Raw genomic sequence first — 15,503 nt, 5'->3', positions numbered from 1 at the left:
CACCCTTGATAACCAGTGACTTGCCATCCCTTGTAGGAATCCTGATTCTCAGAACTTCAACTCACTCCTGAGCAAGAAATTGATTGATGTTTACCCTCAGCATCCACATTCGGACTCCCAGATTTAAGTTAAAGAAACACTGACTGTGCTCTATTCTGTACATGGCACTGGCCTAGGTGCCTTCAGAAATAAATCCCCAGTGATCTTTGATGAAACGGGCTTACCACCATCTCCACTTGCTACATGAGGATGAAGCATCAGCTTCATCAGATCTGTTCTTAGGACTTTTTCTGAGAGTCCCAACTCTGCTGAATCAGTGACCTCTGTGACCTCTGATGTATGCTCCCGAATCTGGTCACCAGTCAGCTATATCTGGGAGAAGGCAGTGGCACCCCACCCCAGTACTCTTGCCTGGAAAATCCCATGGATGGAGGAGCCTGGTGGGCTGCAGTCCATGGGGTTGCTAAGAGTCAGACACGACTGAGCGACTTCACTTTCACTTTTCACTTTCATGCATTGGAGAAGGAAATGGCAACCCACTCCAGTGTTCTTGCCTGGAGAATCCCAGGGACAGGGGAGCCTGGTGGGCTGCCATCTATGGGGTCGCATAGAGTCGGAGATGACTGAAGCGACGTAGCAGCAGCAGCAGCAGCAGCAGCAGCTATATCTGGCTGTACTCCGAGACCTGACAGGACAGACAGCAATAGTTGACAGGCACAGCAAAATCCATGACGCCAGGCACTCTGATCAAAACCAGGCTCTGGGTAACAGAGCACTGCCCATATCCCAGGCCTTATCCCCTGGCTTAATGCACCTTCAGTTAAGTAACAGGGAAGGCTTTTTTGTCTAACCCTGTCCATGAGACAAGAACTTTTTAAAAATAGAAAACTCAGAAAGTACATACTGGGAAAGATGAGAAAAGGGAGCTTCGTTTTTTTTTTTTTTTTACCATTCTTATGGAAAATGATAAACTCCAACTGTCCTCCTTTCCCAAAGCCCAAATATCAAAATGAAATGTACCTAAATTCTCCAGTGACCCAGGAGTTGTGTGGGGAAGGGAAGAAGGAGGAGAGATTAAAAATATCCCAGCACATCAAAAAAGAATCCACATCCTATTTAATAGAAATCCAGTCCTCTCTCTGCCATCTGACGGCAACATGATCTTTGGTCATGTTACTTAAACTTCATTATTTTCACCTGTCAAATGAGGGAACTAACACCTACCACTCTATGTGGTACGTGTTAGTTGCAAAACTGTTTTTAAAACAGAATTATGAAGGTAAACACATCTGATAAAGGTACAGCATCTTAGACTGGAAGAAAACATACCAATTTCAGGAGGAGCACCGCCTGAGGAATGGACAAAAAGATAAGAATGCAACAGGGAGGGTAAGCAGGGGATCTCAATGATCTAAAATGTTTATTTCTTTAAAACATATATGAACTGAACACACAAAATGTTAACATTTCTTTATTTGCATAGTGAGTGTCTCAGTGTATTTCACTTTCCAGTTTGATTTAAATACCTACTAACGTTAAGAAGAATATAACAGAACCTACTATCCATCAGTGCTTAAGAGCATGAGCTCTGAAATGAAAGCCTGAATATGAATGAAGATCTGCAACTTCTTTTTTTTTTTGAAAGTATTTGCAAATTTTATATCTGATAAAAGGTTAATATCCAAAACATATAATACTATAAAACTCAGTAACAAAAACAAACAAACAGATTGATTAAACAATGGGCAGAAAATCTGAATAGACTTTTTTGTCAAAGAAGACCTACAGATGGCAAATACACGAAAAGAAGCCCAACATCACTAGTCATCAGGGAAATGCAAAACTACAATTATGTATCACCTCACCCTGTGAGAATGTCTATCTTCAAAAAGACAAGAAATGACAAATGTTGGTGAGGATGCAGAAAAAGGGAACCTGCATGAACTGTTGGTAAAAAGTAAACCGGTGCAGCCACCATGGAAAACAATATGTAGATTCCCCAAAAATTAAAAATGAAGCTACCATATAATCCAGCAATTCCACTTTGGGATATTTATCCAAAGAAAATAAAAACACTAATTTAAAAAGATATATGCACTCCCATATTCACTGCAGAATTATTCAAAATAGCCAAGATATAGAAACAACCTAAGTGTCCATCAGTGGATGAATCAGTAAGAAAATGCGATATATACACACATATAAAATATGGTACATGTATACATACATATACATACCATGAAATGTCATTAAGCAATATAGAGAATGAAATCTCATCATTTGGGAAAACATGCATGGACCACCAAGGCATTATGTTAGTGAAGCAAAGTCAGACAGTAAGAGACAAATACTACTCCCTCTTATATGTGCAATCTGAAAAAAAGAAGATACAAAAAATGGATTGGTGGTTGTCAGAGCTAGAATGTGGAGTGGGAGAAATGGAAGAACTGGCTTTTTTTATTATAAAAAAATTGATTTTAAAATGTAAACTATAGTACAAAATACTTTCATATATTTTAACTATTTAGAAACCAGTTAATGCTTTCATTGATCTCTTTTTTTTAAATTTTTTTAAAAAATTTTTTAAACTTTACAATATTGTATTAGTTTTGCCAAACATCGAAATGAATCCGCCACAGGTATACCCAACTTCTGAGTGATCTTTGACAGGTTAGTGCATTTCTCTAAGCCTCAGTTTTCTTATTTGTAAAATGTGAGCAATAATAGTGTTTGTCTCATAGGCGTAAATTAGATAAGAAATTCAGTTTGTACAGTGCCTTGCATATGGTGTTAAAAAATTAGTAAATGCCATTCTGTCTTTAAAAAATCCATAATCATCATCATCATCAATCAGAGAAACTTAGGCATATTTTCCGTTTTACTTCCAGAACCTACAGATTTTGAATATTGTTTGTTTGTTTTCAGTGACATTTCAACTTATTTCCATAACAACAAAGTAAATGACACATTCTTCAAATTCAACATAATGCAAGTTTATTGATGTTTTAGCCTTACCCACAATCAAAAGGGAAGAAAACTTATAAACTCCCCTCAATGGGACAGCCTTACTTCAGAAAACAGAGCCCCTTTTAACACCAACCTGTCTCTAGAGCAGACCCAAAGGAAGGACCATCTCCCTGCAAAGTGGCACTTTTGAAAATACCATCTTAAGTCCTTATAATGCCCCCTTTGTACCCTAAAAACAAAGGACCTGGATGGGTCAGGATCACTCTCAGTGGAGTTGTCTCAAGAGAAACTGCTGCATGGCTCTGGGCGCACCTCACTCTGTAGGTGGGAGATTCCCAACCCTTCACGCAGAGCTCTTTGCAGCTGAACCAAGGCCAAGCTGACACATGTGCCACCTTAGAAAGAAATATTTTTAAGTGAGAAGAGCAAATCTCAGAATAGTATGTACAGCGTAGTCCCATATTTTAAAAAACACTGACATAAGAGCCAGGTCTTACCTTAAGGAGGTTAAGCTATGTCAACTTCCTCCTCATCCATCCCCCTCGTTCCATTTTACTGGTAAGTGAAATTAAAAAGTTCCTTGGAAACCCTGTCTAGACACCCCATTATCTTCACCACTAAGACTGAGCTCCCGTGGCCTGGGCAAGTGTGTGGATCAGGAAATGGAAGGGAACCTTCCCTGGTGTTCTGGAAAAGAAGAGTCAGGTGGCAAATAACTGAGTACGAAGAAGACATTCCGTCTGAAGGGCTTATAAAGAGAGTCTAGGTGGCCCAGTGGTTGAGAACCTTCCTTCCAGGCAGAGTATGAGGGTTTGATCCCTGTTCGAGTAGCTGGGATCCCACACGCTATGGGGCAACTAAGCCCACACGCTGCGACCACCGAGCTGCGCACCACAACGATTCCTCAGGCTGCAACCAACACCCGAAATAGCCAAAAACTAATTAAGGTAATTAGTTTAATATTAAGTAATAAGCTATTTTTTAAAACAAGAGTCTCAGTAAGCTGGGCTACCCCCAAGGAACATCCCCCACCACAGTGTAAGCAATCAGGAGGTAGGGGGTGTTTTTCAGAGGTGGCCGTTGTTGCCTTCCAGGTGGGTGCATGGTATGGCTCTTACCCCAAAACCAAGTCCAAGCATAGGGGTGCCATCCAGAAGATTCATTCAGAGACAATGGGGGCATCTGGCTTCTTGTTCTCCAGCTACATGGCTATTCATGCAGAGGACTGGCTGACCTTTGGGTTTGTTTGTTCAAAAAGACAAAAAATTGCAAAGAGAGCACCCCAAATCCCTTCTGCCCTCAGCCTTGTTTAAGCTGGGGAAAGGGAAGGAGGAGAAGAAAATTAAACTGGACATGGTATTGGAGTCTTCTGAGATGTTGTTAAATATCAATAAAGATGTCAACCAAATATAACTGAAGGAAGTAATGGGAGAAAAATAACACTCTGTATTTATGTTTATTCCCCCATGAGGAGTTCTGACTGCTCAGTAAACACTTACATGTGTTTTCCACATCTGAGAGGAGGACGTAGAATGTTTATGCTGCCTCTGGGTAGAAAAGGCAGCCTGAAAGATGCAATGTGGACAAAGAAATAAGCATTAGGATGTCTAAGGCTCAGCAATGGGTGCCCTTCTGAAATGTTTGAGTTTTTAATCACAAAAAAATATTATCTAAAAGGAAATACTAAAAATGTTAGTGTTCTAGTGAAAGGAAATTCATTCATGCCTAAGGTTTCAGCTCAGATTTTGTTTCCTCCATTCATCTGACTGCATAAGTTCAGTACACAGGTGAAAAGGACATCAGAGGGCCAGCTTCTGGGTTCCTGGAGCCAAATTCCTAAGATACATATACACATGTCAATCTCAGTTTAATTCTGTATAATGAGGGTTGGAGGGAGAGATGGAATCCAACACAAAGCACCTAGAAGCCAAGCATGGGGCTAGACAGCTTCTCCACTTTTCTTATTTTATCCTCATAGCAAATCCAGGAGCAAGGTGATGATACTCCATTTTGCAGGTTGAGAAAACTGAGGTCTACCTCCATAAGATCACTCAGCTAGCAAATAAAAGAAGCAGAGAATAACTTTTTGATTCAAAAGTCCATGCTTTCTCTATGTTTGCATCTCTATGCCTGCCCTGCAAGTAGGTTCATCTGTACCATTTTTCTAGACACAGAGCGAGGAAGGAGAGCGTGGGGTGATCTGGAAGAGTGGCACTGACATGTACACCCTACTGTGTGTGAAACAGACCGCTAGTGGGAAGCTGCTGCACAGCACAGGGGGCTCAGCTCAGTGCCCTGTGATGACCGAGAAGAGTGGGACTGCAGCGGGTGGGAGGGAGGTTCAGGAGCGAAGGGACAGCTGTAAACCTATGGCCGATTCACTTTGTTACACAGCAGAAATTAACGCAACATTGTAAAACAACTGTACTTCAATTAAAAAAAATTAAAGTCCAAGGTGAAAAGACAGCCTTCAGAATGGGAGAAAATAATAGCAAATGAAGCAACTGACAAACAACTAATCTCAAAAATATACAAGCAACTCCTGCAGCTCAATTCCAGAAAAATAAACAACCCAATCAAAAAATGGGCCAAAGAACTAAATGGACATTTCTCCAAAGAAGACATACAGATGGCTAACAAACACAAGAAAAGATGCTCAACATCACTCATTATCAGAGAAATGCAAATCAAAACCACAATGAGGTTCCATTTCACGCCAGTCAGAATGGCTGCTATCCAAAAGTCTACAAGCAATAAATGCTGGAGAGGGTGTGGAGAAAAGGGAACCCTCTTACACTGTTGGTGGGAATGCAAACTAGTACAGCCACTATGGAGAACAGTGTGGAGATTCCTTAAAAAACTGGAAACAGAACTGCCATACGACCCAGCAATCCCACTGCTGGGCATACACACCAAGGAAACCAGAATTGAAAGAGACACGTGTACCCCAGTGTTCATCGCAGCACTGTTTATAATAGCCAGGACATGGAAGCAACCTAGATGTCCATCAGCAGATGAATGGATAAGAACGCTGAGGTACATATACACAATGGAGTATTACTCAGCCATTAGAAAGAATACATTTGAATCAGTTCTAATGAGATAGATGAAACTGGAGCCTATTATACAGAGTGAAGTAAGCCAGAAAGAAAAACACCAATACAGTATACTAATGCATATATATGGAATTTAGAAAGATGGTAACGACAACCCCATATTCGAGACAGCAAAAGAGACACAGATGTATAGAACGGTCTTTTGGACTCTGTGGGAGGGGGAGGGGGGAATGATTTGGGAGAATGGCATTAAAACATGTATAATATCATACAAGAAATGAATCGCCAGTCCAGGTTCGATGCAGGATACAGGACGCTTGGGGCTGGTGCATTGGGATGACCCAGAGGGATGGTATGGGGAGGGAGGTGGGAGGGGGGTTCAGGATGGGGAATACGTGTACACCCGTGGCAGATTCATGTTGATGTATGGCAAAACCAATACAATATTGTAAAGTAAAAAAAAAAAAAAATAATAATAATAATAATAAAAATTACATGACAAATAAAAAAAAATTAAAGTCCATACTTTTTCTACTTCTTTTCTTTTTTTGGAGGAGAAGGGAGATTTAAAAATTACTGAAATATACAAAATAAAAATATTCACATTTCTATCACCTAGAATGAATCATTGTGATATCTAGAGAAATACGCTTTGACTCTTCAAGATTATTTTTATTCTATTCCATTCCCCTCTAAACTTCTCAATTTTATTAGTTTTTTTTGTTGTGGGGGGGCAGTTACATTTTACAGTTTTCTAACAATGACATTCTTTTTGACAGTCATAAATAGTATTTCTTTTGATACTAATTTTGATTAATCAATTCACTTGGACTCAATGCTTGCCAGTATTTCCTCCTATTGCAGCTTTTCAATTCCTATATTTTAACATTTTGATTCCTCTCTCAATTGGCTGGATTTTATTTTTTGAGTAAGGTTTCTATAAGCGGGTTACATGGGCACACCCATATATTTTCTACTGAGTCATTTTGACTAATTTTTGACTAACACTGTGGTTTTCACTTTTTTTATATATATTTGCAGAGAGGAACAGTTTTCAATTGGAATCAAAAGCAGAACTCCCCATCTGCAAAAAAAGACAAGACCAGGCTTGATCTCCAAGCCCTTCGCCATCTAAGGCCCTCAGGGACTCATGGGATCCTATTAATTCCAGTTTGAAAACTCCTTATGGATATCAGTGCACTCATGCTAAATCCTAATCATTTTCATACCAATTCTCAGATATCTGGAATCAATCTAACAGACTTCCAAATACTGTATTTTCAAAGTATTCATGAACTGGCAATCATTTGCTAACTTAACATGCCCAGATCTTTCTAGAAAATTACTGTGGCTGCTTATTAAAAAGACACATTAAAATAAGGCTGATCAATCAAAGTTTTAATGAGAAACCAAAACTCAAAAGTTTAGGAGCAAGGAGATTAATCCCCAAAACAAAGGTGGGTTGAGTCAGAAAGTGCAGCCTTTTTGACCATCAAGCTCCAGGCCAGGCAAAAGTAAAGAAACGCTCTGATTATGTGCAAACTGTGTGATCAATTTACTGCCCTGAAGCACTTTCTCCAGGAAAACTACATGAACACAAGAGAAACACACTCATCTAAATTTCAAAATGTAGGATGTAGAAAACATTCTGAGGCTGTTTCACTTCTTGGAAGGCAGGCGATGGAGGAAAGGGAGCTCGTCTTGACAGGAGTGGAGAGAACAGCCCCTGACTCGCGATGTGATGCTGGGTGAGTCATTTCTCTTCCCTGAGCCTTGCTCCCTCACCTGCAAAGCTAAGGTCTCTGCCTGTTTCTCAGGATTAGCACTCAGTAGCACAAAAGTGACACTGAGAGGAGTCATTTTGCCTGCTGCCTTTACTTTTACTCCTTGCCCTTGGTAGATTAACTTAGAGTTTGCTCATCTGCCACTAAGCAGAAATGCATTTGTAAAACATAGGGTTGTGCTGTGGGAAAGGGGAAGGGTGTTTGTAATCAGATCTCCACCCATCTCCCCCAGTCCTACTCAATCTGCATGTAAAATGGAATCAGACTGGGAACTTTAGAGGCCTGAACACTGAAAAGTTCATAATATCTAAAATAACAATAGTACCAAAGAGTACATGCTAGGAAGGTGAACAAAATTCTCATTTCCCCCACAATGACTCCTGTAAAGTTGCTTTGACATATCAAACTCTTTCTCCCTCCAAAAAAAGTTCTGTTTGTTTGCTTATTTTGGTTTGTGTGTGTATGTGTGTGTGTGCACATGCACGTGTGCAAGAGTACATGCACCCCGACACAAATATGCAGGGTTACCTTGCTAATCGCGTACAGCTAATCTTGGGCTGAAGATGCTACCTGTCCTATGGGTTGCTATGAGGAGTAACTAGCCTAACATGTAATGGGAATAGTACAGTTCCACCTATGAGGTGAGAACCCACAGCTGGCCAGTTCTGTAGGCAGCCTCCTTTCCTCTGACCCTCTATTTCCACTTGAGGGGGCCTCGTTAACAGAAGCATACCTGCTTGGTGCCCACCCTTCACCCCCACCCCAGCATGGGACAGCCTAACCTAAGGGATTAGCTGGGAAACAGGGATGTAGCCCACTCTGCCCTTCCTTCTCTTTGCTCCACCTGGACACAGAAGGACACACGGTACACCCTCCACACAGCAGGATTATAGGCAGGCCCACGTGGTGCAGGGTCTGGGGAGATCCACCATGGTCCAGCTGAGCAGTGAGGACCAGGAGAGCCTGCCTGAATATAGCTATCATATTCGTAAGTTCATTCAACTCTCACACTCATGCCATGGTCCCTATGTCAATCTTATAGTGACACAGTTGATACATTGATTTCTAATGGTCTGCCTCATGAGTCCAAGGCCATTAACCTTAGTGCAAAGTTTACGAAGTACCCACTACCACCAATAACACCACCGTGATACTGTGGTTACAGCCCAACAGACACTTGGCTTCACGAGAGACAGTACCTCTGTGGGAAGAAAGAGATGCTACCTTGCCCAAGACAGGGCTCCCAGCTGGAAGAAGGGAGTGAACACTGCTCCCTGACCCAAACCAAGCAGCTGGGCACCATAGTCCTCCTGAATCAGGGTTATAATTTTCCAGACCTTTCAAAACCCTGATAATGCTCATTTCTTTATAATGGTGTTAAAACTAATAAAGAAGTGTATCCAGAAGGTGTCACAGTCCCCCAACAGCTCCATGGCGCAGCAAAAAGCACAACAAATGTCAAACCACACAGTCAGGACTTTGCTTCTCAGTATACATTCCTACAATAACAAAACACTATCTTTAGTAAATTTGAAAGACTAATATCAGCAAAATGTATTTAAACAGACCACGCAGAGTTGCAAGTTCCAACAGAAAACCGGAGCGGCTGGCTATGTCCTGGGGGTGTCCCAACACCTTTAGCCAAGCTCCTGGCTTCCCAGGATCACCTGGGCCAGTGACTCACCTCCACAGGTCTCCTGTATTCGTACCACATCGCCAATCTGCAGGGAGAGTTGGGAGGTCCCGCTCCCTTGGAAGTTGTATATGGCTGTGAAATGAAAGACAGGACCAGTGAGACCTCTGGATACCAAGAATCTCTGCGCCTTCCTTTCTTGACTTTATCTGATGCCCATGAAGACCTCATGGGCTGAACAAAACCAGCGTACAAACCACCTCTTGCCACAGGAGTGCAGGCCCAGTCTGGCTCCCAAAGGCCTCTGCTCATTAGTCAAACACAGCCCCTCCCTTGCTAGGCTCTGCGCCCCAGCCTGGTGATAGGAAGGGTGCTTATGTCATCTCCCGTGCTTGACTTTCCACGGTCCCATGCTCTGCCATCCCCTTGTTCCATTCTCACAGCAATCCTGTGAGGTGTAAACTGTGATCCCATTTTGCACATGAGGAAATGGAGGTGCTGAGAGGTTAAACAATTTGGCCAAAGTCATTAGGTTAAGAAGTGACAGGAAAATCAGTATCTAACATCTCTATTTTCAGCTGCTATCATGGGCTACTTGCTGCTCCTGTTACTCCACCCCTGGTGACAGCAGCCTAAAATACCAGTCTTTCCTCCACTCAAAGACCACCCAGTCTTCACTGTCTAAGAAAGCCGTATCTTTCTCCTACCCAGCTCTAGACAACCTGTGTTCCTCTATCTTAAAATGCCTGTTTCTTGGCCTTTCCCAAAGCAAATCTTTCAGGCAAGTCCTGTTTTATTCATGAGGCCCTCCTTGACTTCTCCAGGCCACACTAACCACCCACCCTCATCTCCTAATAGTTGGTAGGATTCTCATGAGTACTTAACATTTAAGAGTGTACTCTGATTTCCCATTTACACTGCCAGTTTCTGGGGAGCAGCAGTTGGCTATGAAAACACCCAGAGTCCCCCCTGTGCTATCAGAGGCCTCTGCTAATCCCCAGGAATGTGAGATTACACTCTATCATTACAGTGCCTAGCCCTTGCTCAGTGTAACTTAAGTGAGGATCAGGCCACAACCTTAACGTAGAGATGAAGCTTGTTCAAGGAATACCCAACTTGGGAGGTCTTCAGGAAGAGAACACAGTGATATTTGATTTGACACGTGAATCAACACACATGTGGTTTAATTTAAGGGAAGACCCTCAGGAGGATGGATGATTTGAACCTACAAGGTTGTCCTCATTCATACAGGCAGCAGGTATTCGGTAAGTGTCTACAGTATGCCAGTATGATCTTGCTCTTTTGGTGAAAACACAAATAAATATAAGGTTATAAAAAATGACACATGTGATGGAAGAGACAAATATGGCCACCTGATAGGTGACTTTCCAGGTGATACAGTTGGTAAAGAATCCACCTGCCAATGCAGGAGATGCAAGAATCACAGTTTCGATTCCTGGGTTGGGAAGATCCCCTGGAGTAGGAAATGGCAACCCACTCCAGTAGTCTTGTCTGGAAAATTCCAGGGGCAGAGAAGCCTGGTGGGCTACAGTCCATGGAACCATGGGTTGCAAAGAGTTGGACACGTCTGAGCACACACACACATGAGAGAGAATAATGGGGGGGCATCAACTTTTCCTGGGGTAGTTAGTGAAGGTTACTCCCTGAGCTGATTATAGATGGAGGAGTCAAACGAGTCAGCTATGGGGACAACGAGCGGAAGGGCATTTCAGGAAGAGGAAACGGTGTGTTCAAAGGCCCTGAGTGAGGAAGATACTTGGCACAGAGAGCATAAGGGAAACTGCCATGTGTGGAGTATGCTGAGAGAGGAGGGAGAGACGCAGACAGGCTGGAGAGGCAAGAATCGGGTCACACAGGACTTCCTGAGGAGTTTAGGCTTTATTCCAAGACAACAGGAAACTGAATAGATTTTACTCAGCTATTTGATAATAGATTTATTCAGATACAGTTTGTCCACTTAAAGTACGTACCTCAAAGATTTACTCACAAGTTGTGAAACCATCACTAAGATTAATTTTAGAACATTCTCAAAAGGTTCCACCAGCCACAAGCAGCCACTCATCTACTCTCTGTCTCTGTAGATTTGTCCATTCTAGACATTTCATATAATATATGGTCTTTTGCAACTGGCTTCTTCTGCTTAGCACAAGGTTTTAAAGATTCATCCATGTTATAGCAACTCTCATTACTTCATTTTTGCTGCTGAATAATACCCCATTGTATAGAGACATCTGAGGATGGAAGGCTGAAAGGGAGTGATGTAATCCCATAACACCGACTATCACTCTTGCTTCCATGTAGAGAGTGGATAGAGAGAGGCAGAGTGGACGTGAGGAAGCCCATGAACAGACCCTTGCTTTGTCTTTCTAATCCCAGAGGTCTCTGGACCAAGGAGAGACAATGCTGTTGAGTCATGTGACAAAACAGAAGACCGACTGAACTGAATGAGGAGAATCCTGAGTCCTCTTGGCAGTCTTACCACTGACTCAGTCCATTCCCTCTCCCTTTGGTCCTCAGTCTCTCCTTACCTGTCAACAAATTGCATTCAAAAACTACCTCTTAGAGCCAAATCAGCAAAATATGGTGAAGCAGGGAACTGCAAGAACAGGTGCTTGCAATGAAAAATCTGGCAAAAATGGTTAGAACCAACTTTATCAGAACTCTGAAAAACAGTCAGGAGTTTACAGCAACCAGGCAAATGCTTACTCAAGAAAAAGGCAGCTGAAACCTGGTAATGTCTTGTAGCAATTTAACTTATCCTTATCCCATTCTCTTTTCCCCATCTTTTGTTGTGGCAGTCTTGAAGATGGTATTCCATGTTCATGGTGTGGATTCCCAAGGCTGGAGGGAGCAGAGCAGACCTTGTCCCAAGAAATTGCAGTTGTTTGTTTTGATCTGTCTGTAGGCTTCCTGAAGGACTAAAGCCTTGAGTTTGCCTTTATTTCCCTGATTTGGGACTATCCTAAGGCGGAGATTCAAATGACACCACCCTTATGGCAGAAAGTGAAGAGGAACTAAAGAGCCTCTTGATGAAAGTGAAAGAGGAGAGTGAAAAAGTTGGCTTAAAGCTCAACATTCAGAAAACTAAGATCATGGCATCTGTTCCCATCACTTCATGGGAAATAGATGGGGAAACAGTGGAAACAGTGTCAGACTTTATTTTTTTGGGCTCCCAAATCACTTCAGATGGTGACTGCAGCCATGAAATTAAAAGACACTTACGCCTTGGAAGGAAAGTTATGACCAACCTAGATAGCATAGGCAGAGACATTACTTTACCAACAAAGGTCCGTCTAGTCAAGGCTATGGTTTTTCCTGTGGTCATGTATGGATGTGAGAGTTGGACTGTGAAGAAAGCTGAGCAGTGAAGAATTGATGCCTTTGAACTGTGGTGTTGGAGAAGACTCTAGAGAGTCCCTTGGACTGCAAGGAGATCCAACCAGTCCATTCTAAGGGAGATCAGCCCTGGGTGTTCATTGGAAGGAATGATGCTAAAGCTGAAACTCCAATAGTTTGGCCACCTCATGCGAAGAGTTGACTCATTGGAAAAGACCCTGATGCTGGGAGGGATTGAGGGCAGGAGGAGAAGGGGACGACAGAGGATGAGATGGCTGGATGGCATCACCGACTTGATGGACGTGAGTCTGAATGAACTCCGGGAGTTGGTGATGGACAGGGAGGCCTGGTGTGCTGGAATTCATGGGGTCGCAAAGAGTCGGACACGACTAAGTGACTGAACTGAACTGAAGGTGGAGATGCAGCCATGCAAAGGGGATTAATCAAAAACATTAATTCAAAAGAACTACCTGCTGCTGTACAGGGCAAAGAATATAAGCTGGGGCAAATGATAATCCTACCTCTAAGCCCTGGAGGAAAGGCTTAGAATTGAAATGCTTTGGAGAATAAGAGCTTTGAAGAGTACCATATATCACTAGGGATCTAGAAGACCATGTAGAGTTGGACACACGTTGAGAAAGGGTGTGAGAAAGGCCACATCTCAGCTCTGGTTGACTGTCAAGCTCCATGCAGGCAGGAAATGCAGGCTAAGGCAAAGTTGTAACTGGGCTGGCTAAGTGTTGAAGGTATGTCCAAACACCCACACACAGCTGCAAAGAGTAGATTGTTTTCTCTCAATTCTGGGCATTTAGAGACTTCCATGACCACATGCAACAAACAACATGGTCAACAAAATGCTTTAGAAAAGTCACTAATCAAAGCAACTGCTACAATCTGTATGAAGGAGTGACACCAAGCCCTGGCAAGGAGGGAGACTCTGACGTCCAAGCTAGCACATCATAATATTCAAGATATCCAGTTTTCAACACAAAATTTTGAGGATTGTAAGAAACAAGAAAGTATAGTCCATCACAGAGAAAAAAGGAAATTAATAGAAGCTGTCCTGAAGAAGGATAGACAATGGACTTAGGAGACAAAGACTTTCAATCAATTATTTTAAATATGCTCAAGTAGCTAAAGAAAACTGTGGACAAGGAACTAAAGGAAACCAGAAAAATAATGTCTCCAAAAATGGAGAATATTGTTAAAGAGAGACAAATTATAAAAAGGAATCAAATAAAATAAATCCTTTGCCCAAAATGAAACTTGAGAGGACTCTCGGGGGATTCAGAGTTCTCTTCTCCTGCATAAAGATGCCCTGTTTCTCCATTTGCCTCCACACTTGGCCTGACTTCGAGCCCTGCCCCCAGACAGGCTGCTGGCATTTGGACGCTACAGCTTGTTGATGCCCTAACTCTGCAGATTCCCCGCTTCCTGAACCCTCCAGGCCGAAGTCTGGCTGACGACACACCTGACGTGGGGCTGGGCAGGGCCACAAAGGTAAGAGGTTTCTAACAGAGGAAAACCATCCACGATGTGTTTACCTCTGGAGCACTAGTAAAGTAGGCCTGTCCATCAGATATTTGAAATTCAGAGCAAGGCTCTTATTTTGTTCCCAGACTGTAGCCTTCCCATCTTTCCTTAGGACTCTCTTCCTCCAACTCTGCCCAGCTCTGTCAGGTGAGAGGCTTAAGAAGGTATCTTGGACAGATCTTGAAACCTGATATTCAACGTGAAGGTCTGTATTCATCCCAAAGACTCACATTATAAGAAAATGAAAGTAACTGACATTGCCATTTAATTTATAAATGTATTTCTGCCTTTGCATGAGGACCTCTGTTCTCAAGGCTCCATTTGGGGAAAAGAAGACATTACTTGTCGACAAAGGAAGTGGCTTTGCATACCAATACCCAATTCTGTTAAGTTTTCTAAATGACTCACAGGAAACTTTGGACCAGAATGCCACCCCTTGCTAAAGTTGTATTGCTTATCTATGAATCTCACTTGAGTTGTTTCTGGCCAGTGTCAGAACAGGTCACCTACTTCACCACTCCCTGCAGGCCTAACCACTCTCAAGTTTTGAGTGAGTGATAGAAAAGGCAGAAAAACAGGAGGAACCTACAGGAATAAATAAGAAGTAAAGATCACTGCAATCATAGCCCTCCCCACTCTGGCCATGTCCCTCCATGAAAGATAAACAAGTGGTGAAAAGATTTCCATAGACACCTATCTCAGCTTCCCCTTTTTTATGAAGTTTCTGTGCCTAGGAGTATATTGGTACAACCCAACAAAGGGTTTGACCTTTCCCTGTATTAAAATACTATACTCAGCAGCTAAGGCAGCAGCTGGTTACTGACGAGCCTAATCAGACCAAACTACGTATGGCTGAGGATCAAAGGGGTATTTCAAGCGCTAGGGCCATCTGAGGCCATCGAACCCAATGAGGATGTTCATGTTGGAAATCCCAGATTGTCAAGCCAGGGGGAGCAGCTACTTTAAGACAGGTGGGACTTCCAACAACCCTGGAAATCAAATCCACTGATTGGCTACAGATTTAACTTAAATGTATTGAAATAGGCTGCTCATCAGGAGCCTAAATCAAGAGATTAAGGAAAAAGTAAGCATACACTGTTACAGCATGCAGCTCACATAGATGGAGAGAGAGGGGCCTCTGTGCTTCCTACAGCGTCAGGAGATAAGTACAAC

General features: G+C 42.5%; 1 protein-coding gene across 3 annotated transcripts in view; it reads right to left on the bottom strand.

Annotated features, from left to right (window-relative positions):
• Positions 1–15,503, bottom strand: part of DOCK2 (dedicator of cytokinesis 2) — a 457,833-nt gene that overhangs the window by 428,570 nt on the left and 13,760 nt on the right. For all 3 annotated transcript variants that reach the window (XM_025270818.3, XM_025270819.3, XM_006075524.4), the window contains exon 2: positions 9,492–9,575. In XM_025270818.3, coding sequence (XP_025126603.2) covers positions 9,492–9,575 — 84 coding nt within the window. The remainder of the gene's footprint in view (positions 1–9,491; positions 9,576–15,503) is intronic.

The sequence above is a fragment of the Bubalus bubalis genome, chromosome 19 (genome assembly GCF_019923935.1).
Source record: "Bubalus bubalis isolate 160015118507 breed Murrah chromosome 19, NDDB_SH_1, whole genome shotgun sequence".
Taxonomy (NCBI): domain Eukaryota; kingdom Metazoa; phylum Chordata; class Mammalia; order Artiodactyla; family Bovidae; genus Bubalus; species Bubalus bubalis.
This window is presented reverse-complemented; position numbering and strand designations above follow the sequence as displayed.